At 56.4% G+C, this 14,297-nt stretch overlaps 1 protein-coding gene across 2 annotated transcripts; it reads right to left on the minus strand.

The window, feature by feature from the left end:
- Positions 1–72: 72 nt before the first annotated feature.
- FAM163A (family with sequence similarity 163, member A) lies at positions 73–7,700 on the minus strand. 2 transcript variants are annotated; one of them, XM_001234381.6, is made up of 4 exons: positions 7,579–7,700; positions 3,709–3,802; positions 3,520–3,634; positions 73–2,800 (listed from the first exon to the last, which is right to left on the minus strand). In XM_001234381.6, exons 3-4 carry the CDS (start codon positions 3,610–3,612, stop codon positions 2,414–2,416), a joined length of 480 nt encoding a protein of 159 aa, XP_001234382.1. In that variant the 5' UTR covers positions 3,613–3,634; positions 3,709–3,802; positions 7,579–7,700; the 3' UTR covers positions 73–2,413. The 2 variants fall into 2 exon arrangements, with proteins under 2 accessions (XP_001234382.1, XP_046754182.1); XM_046898226.1 differs by lacking the exon at positions 7,579–7,700 and having other exon boundaries at positions 3,709–5,733.
- Between the last annotated feature and the right edge of the window lie 6,597 nt (positions 7,701–14,297).

Genomic DNA, 14,297 nt, shown 5'->3' on the forward strand with positions numbered 1-14,297 from the left:
GGAGGTGTGTGTGCCTAGGCTTGGGGGGGAAGGGAGGGAGAGGGTGAGAAGAAAAACAAGCAGGAGCAGGTGGGGGGGGTGGAGAAATCCTAGCAGCAGGACAGCTTCCAGGGCAGCTCTGGATGAACCCCATTTTGTGTTGCCTGCCAAAAGAACAGAAATCACCCCTGTTTTGTATTTCAAAGTCCTCGTTTATTTCTGACATGGAATTTGGACCCATAGCTGAGCAACAAAGACAGAGAATAACAACAGAGGAAATCTGAAGTGGAAGAAATCTGAGATGCCTGCCCCCTACCCTGTCCCGTTCCTCCACCGTGCCCAAACCTTACAACCTGCAGCTGTATCTGCATTCCCTGCCTTTTTGGACTCACCCATCCGTCTGCAGCTGTGCCAGGCCCAGGGTTTTGTGCTGGCTGTGAGGGTGACGCTCGCCTTCGGCCATCCATCTACCTTGGAGCTGCCTCCCCTTGTTAGCTGGTGACAGGTCATACTTCATTTGCACATGACGATATGGTTGCCTTCCACTCACCAGAGGGGCGACCTGTAGAAGCAGAACCCCGTGTGCTCTCCCCACCTGGGGGCTGCCATCCCGGTGGGAAGCCTTGCTTCGTGCCAAGAGGTAGAGTTGGGTAGTGGGAATGGCCATGCCCACAGCAGTCATGCTGTGACGTTAACTCCGTGTGGCTCCAAGCAGGATGGAGACCAAGCCGAGCAGATGCTCTAGTGGGAAAGGACAGCGTTTGCTGAGTTAGCCAAGAAAAACAGAGAGATGATACTATCAGGGAAGAGAGCTGGATGGAAGCCAGCTGCTATCAGCCAGTGGGATCCACAGAGCATCGCTGCTGCTAAATTTCTTCTTTCGTCCTGCCTGCCCTTGTTGTGAAAGGACATGGAAAGACCTGCCATCGCTGTCTGGAGGATGGAAGGAGACTGTAAAAGAGGTGCAGCTAGACTGAGTCTCAGCAGAATGGAAACACGAGGTCTTTCTGGCCCAGAGATGGGGGAGACGGTGAATAATGTTTGCTCATGCGCCGTGTGAGATGCATGCTGGGGCACGGTGTCTGCATTGCAAGGACCATCGTCATTTTTGGCGTTCATCTGGCTCCTTTTCTTTGGGTTGTTTGAGCAGAGGTGCCAAACCAACAGCAGGTCCAGAGTGTCCATTAGCCTACTGCCCGCTAACGAGGACATCTGAGGCTGACACACTGCATGCCTCCGCAAGACCTCCTTCACCTGTGCTTGAGTGAGGAGATGAAGACCTGTTGGTCCAAATCCTTCAGATGGCCAATCTCCAAATGGTGGCGGTGAAAGAACACCCTGCTTGTACTTTGGAGCAGTTCTACCCAGTACTGCGAGGGCAAGGCAAGCAGCTCCTGCTATTGCTCCTGGCAGCACCTGCGGGCTGGCTGCGTCCCTCCTCCCTGCTGACAGCGGGGAGCAGTGCTGTTGCTATGGAAGTGCCCGTGGATGATGGAGATGTCCTTCTGGTCATTTCTCACCTAATTGGATTTGTGGAGGAGGAAGGAACTTTCCCATCTTCGTTCCGCAGATGGAGCCGTTGGCTGAGCTGTCGTCACAGCCACACAACTGCCGGGTCTGGCTCGGGTCTTCTTCCCAAAGTGAAAGGGGAATTTGTGCTCCACTGGAGCTCCTCACAAAGGAGGGGATGCAACCTGGTGGGCTCTGCTGCTGCAAGCCAAAGCGATCCTAAACCAGCATCCTTCTGGATGGGGTCTGGGCAGGGCTTTGAGGTGATCGCACTGCTGTCATCTGGCGGTGCAATCCTCCTTGCAAGCAAAACCTCGGTCACTTACGGGCCCAAGTTAAAATCGCTCCTAAGAAAGCTTGTGAGCAGTCAAAGTGGGGGCTTTGGCCACAGAGAGATCTGCCTGTGCCCACTGCCATGGGTGAACGGTCTTCACATCCCCTCGCAGTGATGCAGATTCTCTCCTACAGCTGCAGCACAGGCTGCAGTGGGCGAAGCAGTCCGAGCTCTGTGTCAGTCCCCAGCACAACGTGAGCTGCTGACAGCGGTGCTGCGGCCAGGGGGAGCAGGATGGCCCCAGCCTCCCATTCCCACTGCACCGTGCCTCCCACCCCCACCCTGTGTGCAGGGGCCATGGGCACAGCCTCAGCTGGAGATGGAGGAAACCAAAGGCGTCGCTCTGGGGAGCAATGAAGTTAGTTCGTACTGTACATAGCCCTCATTAGACAAGTTCCTTCAGGAGATAGAGTAATAATTACACTTGTAGGTGCAGAGGTCGCCATCTGGATAACCTCCTCCACGGTGACCCGTGAGGCTCCGCCACTCCCCTCCATCGGGAGGGCCACGCTGCCCTCAGGCTCTCCTTGCACGACCCCCACCATCTGCAAGCCGACAGCCCCATCCCTCGAGCGGGGTGCGTGGTGGGGGTCACACCTCTGTGCTGATGGCCCTGGATGGGGGGAAGCCCTCGCGGAGGCCGTGCCGGCTCAGCGGGAAGCCCTGCAGGCCAACAGGCGGCCCCATCTCGGGGTAGCAGGCGGGCGCGTAGGCCACGCGCTCACCCCCATTGCGCACCATGTCGGGGGTCCGTATGTAGAACGGGGAGCCGTACGGGGAGCAGGTGGGGCAGCGGGGGTGGGCCCCGTGCTGGTTGAGCTCGGGGATGGGCGTGGGACTGCCCTGCCCGTCCGCCATGCGGGAGCTGCAGGCGTTGCACGTGCCGGGGTGCGAGTGCGTGGGAAGGTCGGACTCTTCCTCTTCCTCCTCCTCCTCCTCCTCTTCTTCATTGGGGTCATCTTTCTTGCAGCAGTAGTACTGCGGAGAGGGATGGGGTAGGTGAGCACGGGGCACCACCTGGGACACAGAACTTAAGGGTAGATGCGGCACCGAGGGACACGGTCAGTGGTGGGGATGGGTTGGGCTTGGACCTGGTCCTCCTCAATCTTAATGACCCTACGATTCTATAATTCCAGTTTGAGCAAGACCGGTGTCGACTCTTCTAACAAATAAATACTATTTAAAGAAGTGGGAAAAGCGCTGGAGCAGGAGTGGGGCAGCTTCCCAGCCCCATGGCAGGAGCTGCTGGAGTTCCCCGCTGCTGGAGCTGCCTGCTTGGCTCCACCAGGCTGGGAACTGAGGGCAGCAGGGTGAAACCCAGCCAGGATGGGGGGGGGGCCAGCAGGGGAATGTGTCCCCTCCCCTCACGGTGAGATCTGCATGGGGAAGGGATGTGGGGATGACACCCCCAGTAGCCGCTGTGCTTTCCAGCACGTTGCTGCGTGGCACAGACACGGCATTAACTTTTAAAGAGGTTGTAGCCGCCGTTGAAAGCTTCCTCATCTAATTTATAGGAAGGAAAAAAAAAAAACAAACCCAAAAACAACCCAAAAGCTCTCCATCTGGTATTGCGAACCCAGCCAAGCCTACACCTAAGTGAGCAAGAACTGCAGCTCCTCAGATTCCTGCGGGAGGCAGCCAGGCAGCCCCTCCTGCAGCCGCGGTGGTCCCGGCGCGATGGATGTCCCCACGCTCACCTGTAGCCTACAGTAGCAGAGCACGGCAATGATGCACAGTAGGATCACGGTCGCTAGGATTCCCCCGGTGATGACAACAGTTCCCGCTGTCATCCGACCGATTCTCCATCAAACTCTGAAAGGCAGAACATGGGGACGGTCACCACCAAAGTGTCACCGTGCCAACCCAAGTCCCCTCTTGGCACTTACCCAGGGACGCGGTGGCCGCTGGCGGTCACGCCGGCCCCGGGGCGGCTGGGGGGGACTGGCAGCTCTGCATGGCCCCGGGGAGATGCCTGCGGCCCTGGGAGAGGGGACAAGGAGGAGGAGAAGCCATCAGCTCAGCCCTGTGCCTGCCATCCGCGTTGCCATCGTGTCCCATCAGCGGCCCTCTGCGCGCCGCTAATTGATGGGACCCAAGCGCCAGCAGCTCGCAGCTGAGCAGATCTAATTACCCTTCAGCCACACGACCCTAATTGATGCGGGGAGGTGGCAGCTTCCAGATCACAGCTGCCAACCTGCTCCTTTGCCTGAGCCATGGGAAAAACCCCCAAAACTCATCCCGGTGTGGTTTGCCAGCAGCCACACATTGATTTCCAGCACTCAGAACGGCACAGCACGAAGCCAGAAGGGCGGTTTGGATTCAGTTCCCTTCTCAAGCCACTCTCACACACAAATCAGGGGGAAAAAAAGAAATGACAAAAACTCCAGCAATCGATATGCCCACCAGGCAGCTGATAGGGCCATCCATCAGGGAGCTAACAGCAGGGACGGCACGCTCCATGACAGCCACATCGCAGCGGATGGCTCGGGGACACCCCGCAGTGCTTCACGGAGAGGGACGGGGACATGGCTGGCGGCACCCTTGGGGCCCTCCCTGCCCCGTGCCATCCCAGCGGCCCCAGGGGGGATGTTGCAGGCTGACCCTGCGGGCAGGCGTGGGGCTGCTTGGCGCAGAGATCCATTTTCTTTAATTGATGCCGTGCGGCAGTGCAAACTTCCAGCCTGAGCAGCGGCTCTGGAGCGAGAGGCTGCTATATTTATTTCCCTTCAATGACGTCCGTGCCGGACGCGCACGGCTCGCAGGGCAGCATGTTCCCTTTGCTGCTGTGGGTCAATGCGTGCCACTGCTTTCTCCTGTCCGGACAGCCCCAATCTGTTTTGTTGGCCACCCATCCCTGCACCCACACGGCAGCAGCCGTGGATCGGCCCCGTGTGGGGCAGACGGGCAGACGTGGGGCTGTGTGCGGGTGGCTCAGCCCCGCTCTGCAGCCCGGGCTAATTCAATGAGCTGTCTGCCTGGTGAATTAGCGGCCGCGGCCTCACCAGCATCCATCCTCTCACAGGGCCTAATTGGAACAGAGCAGCGCTGGGGTGGGCTGAGCACTCTGCGGGGCCGAGGCAGTGGGTGAGAGCCCAAAGACAACCCTGATAGAAGAGACCCCGGTGCCTCTCTCTGTGCCACTGGGGCCACCCTGCATGGCCTGGCGAGAGGGATGTGATGGGCACAGGGATGGGAAGCAGCCATGGGGTGTCTGCTGGGGCTGGGCAGCTCCCAAATGTCCCAGGGTTTCAGTGGGAAGGGAAGAATTGCTGAGCACATGCAGCAGATGGGTGAATGGATCAATTGCAAACACCAGAAGAAATGGGCAACAGAGAAAATCACTGAGCAGGAAAAGCCGAGAAGGCTCCAACAAAGCAAAGCCAGAGTGGCCTCCAGCACCAGAGCATTGGAGTCCAGGGGTACGGGGACCTGTGTGCAATGTCTGCAGGCACATTCCATCCCCCTGTGGTCTCGGCCCCCATCCAACTTTCTCACCACTTCCACCAAAGGAAGCTTAGCCCCAGGTTTACTTCTCACCCTCTGGGCCAGAACAACGGGTGTGCATCCTACAGGGCAACATAGCTGGGGAGCAGGGATGTCCCCCACGTCCCCAGGCACCTTCCTGCCAGAGAGCGTGCCAGGGAGCCAGCGGGATTCAATTAGCAAAGGTCGTTAAGGGGTAATGAGGTGGAGCATCCCACAGTTGGGTGCAGCAAGGGAATGGGGGTGGGGTGTGGGACCTCTGCCCACCCACCTGGGGCACGGATTAGAGGAGGGCACCACATCCATAAGCCACCATCTGGAAGGAACCAGCAGCCCAGGCAACTCTCCGACTGCTGCCATCAGCCATAACCCCATTGCAACACCCATGGCCCTTCTGCGTAGAGAAGGGGCTGCGAAGGGCGCGCAGCCTCTCCCTGTGCATGATGCAAGCGCTGCTGCCCGGCTGTCAGCAACCCCCAGCATCTTCGCTGGGAGCATAAACAGAGGTTTGTTGTAATGACTCATTAAGGCCTAATTGCATTCCCCCAGCAATACAGGGAAGCAGCCTCCCACGTGCAGCAGTACTACAGCCAGCAGCCGGGCACCATCCCCTCCCCAAAAGCGCGGGGCAGACAGAGCGACGCTGCCGTCCCCAAAGCAACGGGAGCCCAACACCCCAGAACAGCACCGGGTCTGCGCTTCCTTCTATTCCTCATGGGAGATGCTGAGCTCCAGGGGGAAGCCGGAAGCTGGATACCCATTGCCAGAGCATCAGCATCACGACAGGGCCTCCATCCTGCAGCATTAAGGCCCTCTGACCTCTCCCCTCCCTCTCTTTAAGGGAGACTCCGCCAGCCCCATCCACGGTCGCTTTTCAGGGCCATCTCAGGGGAATCACATCACGAAGCCTCTCAGCCTCGCCAGCAAACGAAGCGTGAAATGTGCTTTCAGGAGAACACGGGTAACAGAGCCCCGATGAATATTTCACCTCGCTGGGATGCGGTGTGGGGTGATGTGGCTGCAGGGGGAAAGAGAGGCAGCAGAGCAAGGAGCGCTCCGACCTCGCTAACGCTGCGCTGCTGCTGGGTTTGGGTGCAGCTCTGGAGTGGACCCACAAAGGAGCAGTGCTTGTAGAGCTGATCCTACCCATGGCCATGCTCAGCGGTGCTGCTCAAGCTGGAGAAGCATCTCCCTTTCTGGAAAGGCCTCTACCACACTTGGCTGTTCCAAACACCGCCTTCCAAGCAAGGTTTGGGGATGACCACAGCCAAAGTAGAGCGGCTGGGCTCCCAACATCCAATCCCACGGCAGCACTTTGGCCACAGAGCGTGTGGCTGTCTCTTCTGGCAGCACCGTGATGCTGCCCCAGCACCCAAAACCCAGGTGAGGCCACCCAAACCACTCCGTGCGCAATGGCCACAGGGCGCTCCTCCTGGGATCGCGGAGTGGGACAATGGGGCTGAAACGCAGCGCTTTGGAGAGGTGTGGGAGCACATCCCCATATCCCAGTAGAGTGGGATCATACCCCATTGGGAACGGCATCTTCATAGATGTCATAGTCCAACTCAAATGATGCTATGATTCTGTGGTTCTTTCATGCCTTCTCGGATAGCTGCTCAACAAGTGAAGCCCTCTCAGATGGAGACTTTTCACACCCAAGCCCAGCTCTGAGCCCACAGGATCCTACTGGGACGATGCTAAATGTGAACGAGCAGCCCAAAGGCACCACAAACAGCATCACACAGCAGCTCCGCACCTCGGATGCACGAGGACCGACGTGGGGGAGAGGAATAGAAGCCCCCACAACACACCGCTCCATTGGGTGGAATATTCCACGGCCTCTCAGAAACCCTCTCTGCTGTAGAGGCAATCAATAGCACACAACGAAAGCCAGCTGGAAACGCTAGGTGCTTCCACATGCCCTTCTGTGGGGAACCAAACCCTCCAGGATAACCTTAAGAGAAAACAAAAGGCAGACCCATAACTCAAGCACGGGTCTCCTTCAATTACTGAAGCTCAGCCAGAGACAAACCAGAGATCCTCGGAGAGAAACAAAGGGGCCGGGCACCATCCGCACCCCAAAGAGGCAACGCCGCAAAGTTGGGCAGTGCGACCCCAAAGAGATGAACTGGGGTGCTGTGGTTCCAGAGCCCCCCGTAGAGCATCCCCTGCCTCGGAGAGGGGGAGGGGGGGGGGGTTCCAAGCGCTTCATCCCAATCCTTTTTCCCCTCACCCTTATCCCAGACCCTTCATCCCAAATCCATGACCCTTACCTGGGAGCCGGCACGCAGCGGGAGCGGAGCGGAGCAGCGCCGCCGGGCGCGGGGAGGAGGAGGAGAAGAAGAAGAGGAGGAGAGGCAGAGGAGCGCTCACCGAAGCCCGGGAGGCGCCGTGTGTCCGCCCGGGGGTGGAGGCAGCGGGGAGGAGTTTGCCCGGTGCGTGGAGCCGCCCCCGGCCCCGCACCGCCCCCGGCCCCAACCTCGGCGTGTCCCCCCCGTGGAGAAGCTCTGGAGCGATGCCGCTGGTCTCCATCACCCGTCCCACAGCACCGCCTTGGCCACGGGGCTGCAGGGAAGGAAACAGTTGCTCAGCTGGCAGCAGGGTCAGGGCTGCTTTTTTCCATGTCGGTCCCTGGGAAGGAGTTCCTCTGGGAGCAGGGAAGGAGGTGGGGAACAGCGCTGTGCTTTCCAACCCATGGGGTTTTACATAGAGCATGTGGGTCGGGGAGCCCCACCAGCACCTTTTAGGGTCGGTGGCGGCAGCCTGACCCAATGCACCGTGCAAGCTGAGCATGCTTCCTATTTATTCCAGTTTGGGTTTTGGGGAAATCTCACCCCCTTCATCCTCAGACACCCCAGGACTTCAGTGCAGTCGCCTTTACAGCACGCAGACATTGATACCCAACTCATAGGAGTGGTGCAGGATCCCCTCTGCCCGCTTCTGCAAGAGAGTTTGCTGAAGAGTTTTAAGCAAAGCCAGAAAATGCTTCCAGTGCTGCGGGTGCTCTGTGGCAAAAAGCAAAGCTTGGGCTCCACTCCCAGCGTTGGTCCTTCAGCCATGTGTTTGCTGGGACATTTGTGCATGCAGACACCTCCCTGCCCTGCCCGCATCCCAGCACACCCAGGGATGCTCAGGAGCACGGAGCAGTGTTGCTCAGTGAGAGAAATGCCATCTCCTGCCCAAATAGGGACTGATGTTGAAGGCAGCCCCTGCGTGCTATACAGCCAAGGCTGTACATTCCCCTCCCGGGTGGTGGCTGCAGTTCAGCAGCACAGAGCACTGACCCATCACCCCTTCCTGCTCCAGCCCAGGAGCCCCAGTGTGTCCTCTCCTCCTGGGAAAAAAACTTCATGAAATTTACAAAAAAATAATAAAAACACCTTCGCTTTCAGCCCAAGAAGGATTCCCCCCCCTCCCCCCCTTCACCCTGCACCAGGAGAAGTACTGCTCCCAGCCTCCACGAGTCCTCAGCCTCAATATTTGATGAAGCCTAGCAGCTTTTTTTCCGGTGCAGGAAGGAAGCGCAGCTCAATGCGGCAGCGCAGAGCCATCAGCCCCTCTCCATGACCCCTTCCCACTGTGCCATGGTTTGTCCTCTCTGCCCTCTCCCTGATGTCCCCTCCCGGTGCCAGAACATTGCCATTGGGACATGCAGGGGATTCTGCTGGGGCTGAGCCATCCCAGGCTCGCTGCCACCCAAGGAAACCACTCCATGGGGCTGATGGCTGCTGCTGCAGGTCGACCCACCTGCCAAAGCACGTGGACCGGGGCACATGGTGAGTGGGGAGCCACTCACACGGCACAGCTGCACCTTGCAGCTCGGAGTGGTCCAGTGGGGACAGGTGGTGCTGCACTGGGGGCCAACAAAGAGGGGATGCGGAGGTGCCAACGTGACCCCAACCCTAACCCTGAGCCCAGCACAGAGCTGAGAGCCTTCACTGCAGCTCAGACCCGTCCACCGCAGGCCCTGCCCACCCCACGGAGCTCAGCCTTGGCCTCATTTCAGGCTGGGCAAGAGACGGTCCGGCCCCAGAGGTAGCGAGATGATGTTAAACCTCCTAATGGAGTTTGACAGCAGTGGGATTAAAAGCACGGGTGAGATCGCAACCCCTCTGCAATCAGCTCCTGCCTTTAAAGAGCTGAACCAGAAAGGAGAGCTCCTGGCAGCAGGGCGCTGGGGGGGGATTGCACATGCATGCACACAGGCTGCTGCCCTGGGGAGCAGCTCCGGCACTGTGCAGCGCCCACAGGAACCCCTCCTCTTCCTCACTGCTGGGAGCAGGGATGGCAGAGAACACCCAGGCTGCTGGGCATGGATCAGCAGAGCCAGGAGGACCCATCTGGGTGCAAACGGGTGCTCAGCAGGACACCCAGAGACCATATGTCCTCGGGGTGCAGTGCCCAGAGCCCCACCACCAGCACCGAGCCCCACAGCACAGCCCTGCACCAACCAAACCCACATTCCCCCCAAGGGATGCCCCAGCAGCTCTGCTCCCCGAGCCTTCCCTGCCCCTCAGGTAGGAACATCTCAGCACAAGAATGGCCCCAAACAGCTTTTGTAATGCTTCAGCAGAAGCAGCGCAGTTCACTCATTCTGCTTGGTCACCTTCAAAAAGCCATCAGGTCCTCAGCACTGCCCACACCCCGCTCATCCCAAAGCCACCCCCTGCAGCTGCTCACCACCAGCTAATAGGGGCAAGGAGTTCCAGTTTGCCCCCGAGCACGGGGAGCCCTGCAGACAGTGCATGTGCTGGGGAAGGGAAGCACTGATGGGTTCTGGCACCGTGCAGGGGCTGAAAAGGCAGTTCTGGCTCAAGACCTCATTCTGCAGTGACCTGAGCTGTGAATGTGCTTTTTCCCCTTTTTCTTGCTAAATGGAAAGAAAAAGAAATCCTTCCAGGTCAGAGGAAAGAAAAGCACTTACTCACGGGTCAAGTGAAGCAATGTGATGCAGCCTTGAGTGCAGCTTTACCTTCCCTAAACCATGCAACGATTCCATTTCCATCGGAGGAAAAAACAACAACAACAACAAAACACTTAAAAATAAAAAAGAGAAGGGTTTTGGTGGTAGGAGCATTTCATTTATTTTAAAGCCAAACGGACTTGCTGGATCAACTCCACTCTGGGAAGCACAGTGCAACCCAAAGGCTCACAGGAACGTGGATGGAGGAAGTGGAGCTGCAATACTTCAGCCCTCTGAAATAGCGGTGCCCCCCCGGCACCCCCAAGTCCAGGCTCGGGGTGCAGCCCCACTCCCAGGGTTGCACCCATGTTTCCATCACCCCGTCCCACCACCCCAGTTGGCTCCTCCATACCACAGCTCGGCACGTTGTCCAAGTCCATTAGCACGTCCCTGGGGCGCACACACCTCGCCAGCACTCTGCTAACCCCGGCTTTCAAGGAGAGCTGCAGAGCTGTACCACCTTTCCATTTCTCATTTGCTTTGAACACTTTGGTCCCGCACCCCAGGGGCTCCCGGTCAATAATCACTGTTACAGAGAAATTGCTCAGCTCCCTCCAAGCTTTGCAGCTTGCCCAGGTTCACCCCACGCCTGGGGAGCGGGGATGCAGCTGCAGCATTGCACTCCGGTCCCTGTAGCAACAATCTCTCTTTTTCCACCTTCTTAAGCAATAAATGTACAACCAGAGTCCTGCTGGGAACGAGAAACGTGACCTGAGATGTTCTGGGAAGATCAGCCCAGGTCGCCTGGAGCAGGGGAGCAGCTCCGGGAGTCGGGCTGGTTGGGGTTTTTAAGTATCTGCAGGTATTGCAGCAGGAACTGTGCTCACACAGCAAGCAGCAGCAGGGCAGGCACAGCCTCCGTGGTCCCAGCAGGCACAGCTCACCCCACGTGTGGTGGTGGTAGCCCAGAATGTGCTCCCCACCTCCACGTCTTGGAGCTCCTAAGTCGTGGGGGAAGCCCCAGTCCTGCGTAATGCTTGCTGGCTTCCCCCCTTGGGTTTGCCTGTTCCCACCAGCAGCGTCTGTATCTCCCTTCCTGGGATCCCAGATGCATCTCCTATCCCCATTTACAGTCCCACGAGATGAGAATAGGTGGGATCCAGCCAGCAGCTGCCCAGAACAGCTTCATCCCCCTGCTGCTTGGGGAGCTGCAGGAGATGGGAGGTGATGGCCTTGAGCTGCACCCGGGGGCTCAGGGTGGATGTAAGGAAAAACGTCATCTCAGAGGAGCAGTAGTGCATTGGCACAGACTGCCCATGGAAGTTGTGCACCCCGGGGGTGTTAATAACTGCACAGATGCAGCACTGAAGGACATGGTCAGTGGAGGGGATGGGGTGGGGTTGGACTTGGGGATCTTAGAGCTCTTTTCCAAGCTTTACGTACCTATGAGACGCAGCTGCCCTGGCCAGCCCCGGTGTGAGCTGTGCCTGTGCGAGGCTTGCTGAAAGGCACAGGGGTGTTTCCACCCAGTAGTCAGCCCAGCGGCTCCTTCCCTCCGGGATCCCCCTAGAGGAGCAGTTTCAGGCTGAAGGGAGCAGAGCTGTGCCTCGGCCGCCACCTAGCAGCCACCCAGCAGCGCTGGGGACACAGCCAGCCAGCAGAGCTGTGCCAAGGCACTGCGCGCTCCGACTCGTGGTTTTGGGCCATTTAGGAAGCATTTGGTTTGGACTAGGTAGCCAGAAATGGGAGTGCAACGACAGCATCCAAAAGCCACAGGGCAGCTTAGCATGCAGCCAATACAGCAGTGAGCCCAACTGCTGGGGACGGGGCAATGGAGAAGGCAATGCGTGCGTGGTGCCTCCGGGTGGTCATGGAGATGAAGGCTGTGTGTCATCATCCTCACAGCGTACTTCTGACCCAGGTGTAGCCTGAGGAAGTATTCCAGCTTCGACTGGCTCAGCCTCTAGGATGGTTTCTAGCATGCAGCTCCTTGACCAACCAGCAGGCTGCTCCTCGGGTTACGGTTGATGTACCCCATACCTTCCCCATTCTTTGTGCTCAACCACTTTTACAATTTTAACAACATAACAAAACAGTCCTTTATTCAATTCCCCCCCTTTTCTATAGCCCAGCAAATTCTTTTGCTAAATTACTCCATGATTATCTAATGATTTTCGGGAATAAGCTCCACTCTCCCTTTTCTGCCTCAATTTCTGTTTTCTCCACGTCTCCGTAGTAAAGGAATGCATACTACAAAGAGTTGCTTCAGCCAGGCAAAATTTGGCAACCAAGTGGTTAATTTTCCCCATAGCTCTGCAAAGCCAAAGGAGGTATTATCCAACATTACTGCATGTATCACGTGGGTGTGCTTCCAAATTGCTTCTAAGTCAGTAGCCATCCTTTGAGACTGATCGATATCTGTACATCATCTTTGATTGATTATCATCCATACCCTCCCTTCCTTTGCTGTTAGAAGATCAATGCCATCCTGTTCTGTAGGACTGCTTTACCAAGGGAGGATACCTCAATTTGTAGAGCTCGTAGAGCGTCCACTGTGGAATTCTCAATACCTTCCAAAGCAGCCGATGCACTGACCATGGCTTTTTCTAATTCACTTACTCCAAGGTGAGGGATAAACCACCTAACAAAACTATGGAACCCAGAGGGTCTGTCTATAAGAGGGTTATTTATACATTTCACCCTCTCCCAAGGAGTTCTCAGTATCCCTGGAGGTGGAACTGCTCCACTGAAAAAGGAATTATGGGGCATGAAGCATCCTCCTACACAATGCCCCCTCCAGTTCTTAGGTAGGGTCTTCCTTGCCTGCCCATCACCACAGAGCCACCACAACCCTGGTCCCAACGGGCACTTTTCTGACCCTTTATAATAGAGCAAGGCTCATTTGCTTCCTCTTTCCTTGGACCCTCCAGATTACAAAACTGTTCTCCATCCTGAGGGGATAGGATTAATTCCCCTATACCTCTTGGTCTACCTGTACCGCTTCTCCTAAACATAGTGATGTTGCAATCTGTCCATAGTTCTAAGTTGAATTTAGGTCCCTTTATTCCCACTGTCATATTTTCATTTGCACGCCTGCACCTACCTCCTGCCCCATCCCACAGCATCCAATTGGCAGACAGAATCCCATACTGAGGGAATCCCACCCCTCCATCTCTTGGCAAGGCTGTGCATACTCAACAACTTGAAATATCCAGGGCCCGAGTGAGATTTTCTGTCACTTGTATTACCCCACCAGGGTATTACCCCACGAGGCTGAAGCAAGTGCTATACAAACACCACTTACAAAAGTTAATATATACGTGGCGTCTTCTTAAGTTTAAGAGGTTCCTTCTCTTTGACAGTCCACTGTGGTTTCACCGTATTCTTGACTCGAATATGAATCTACGACACCTGTTCTTTCACCTTGATTGCTGTGTATGATGTTAATATTACCAAAAATGGCCCTTCCCACTTGGGCTCAAGAGGGATTTGACATACACATAACCTCCAGGTTTGACATTATGAACAGGTCCATCCAACCCCCTTGCCCTTATGCCCAAAAGCAATTTTTCTATTTCTTTTAACTGCCGTTGCAGGCCTATTATACATCCTGTCAAGGTCTCTTCACCTTCTTGATTTGAGGTGCAATTCTGAATCACATACAGCCTACCATATAATATTTCAAACGGGCCTAGTCCTTCCTTCACTTGAGGTTTGGTTCTTATTCTCAGTAAAGCCAATGGTAATGCTTGGGGCCAAGTCACCCCAGCCTCCTGCCCTAACTTAACAAGCTGCAATTTGATCAGATGATTCATTTTCTCTACTTGACTATTTGACTGTGGCCAATAGGGAGTATGTAATTGCCAGCCAACCCCCAATAGTTGGCTTACTTGTGCTACAACCTTAGCTACAAAGTGAGGCCCTCAATCAGAGGAAACAGTTGCTGGAACCCCAAATCTTGGAATCATCTCCCGTAATAACACTTCAGTTACTTCCTGTGCTTCATTGGTCCTGCAAGGAAAGCCTCTGGCCAACCTAAAAAGGTATTTTTGTTAATACCAACGTATACCTATACCCTCCTTTTCTTGG

This window comes from Gallus gallus, chromosome 8 (assembly GCF_016699485.2).
Source record: "Gallus gallus isolate bGalGal1 chromosome 8, bGalGal1.mat.broiler.GRCg7b, whole genome shotgun sequence".
Taxonomy (NCBI): Eukaryota; Metazoa; Chordata; class Aves; order Galliformes; family Phasianidae; genus Gallus; species Gallus gallus.

What these genes read in the sequence shown, in the direction of transcription:
- FAM163A (XM_001234381.6), bottom strand. Translation starts at nt 3,612, where the DNA reads ATGACAGCGGGAACTGTTGTCATCACCGGGGGAATCCTAGCGACCGTG. An exon ending in TCTGCTACTGTAGGCTACAG is followed by an intron (nt 2,801 to 3,519) that starts GTGAGCGTGGGG and finishes CCCTCTCCGCAG; the next exon opens with TACTACTGCTGCAAGAAAGA.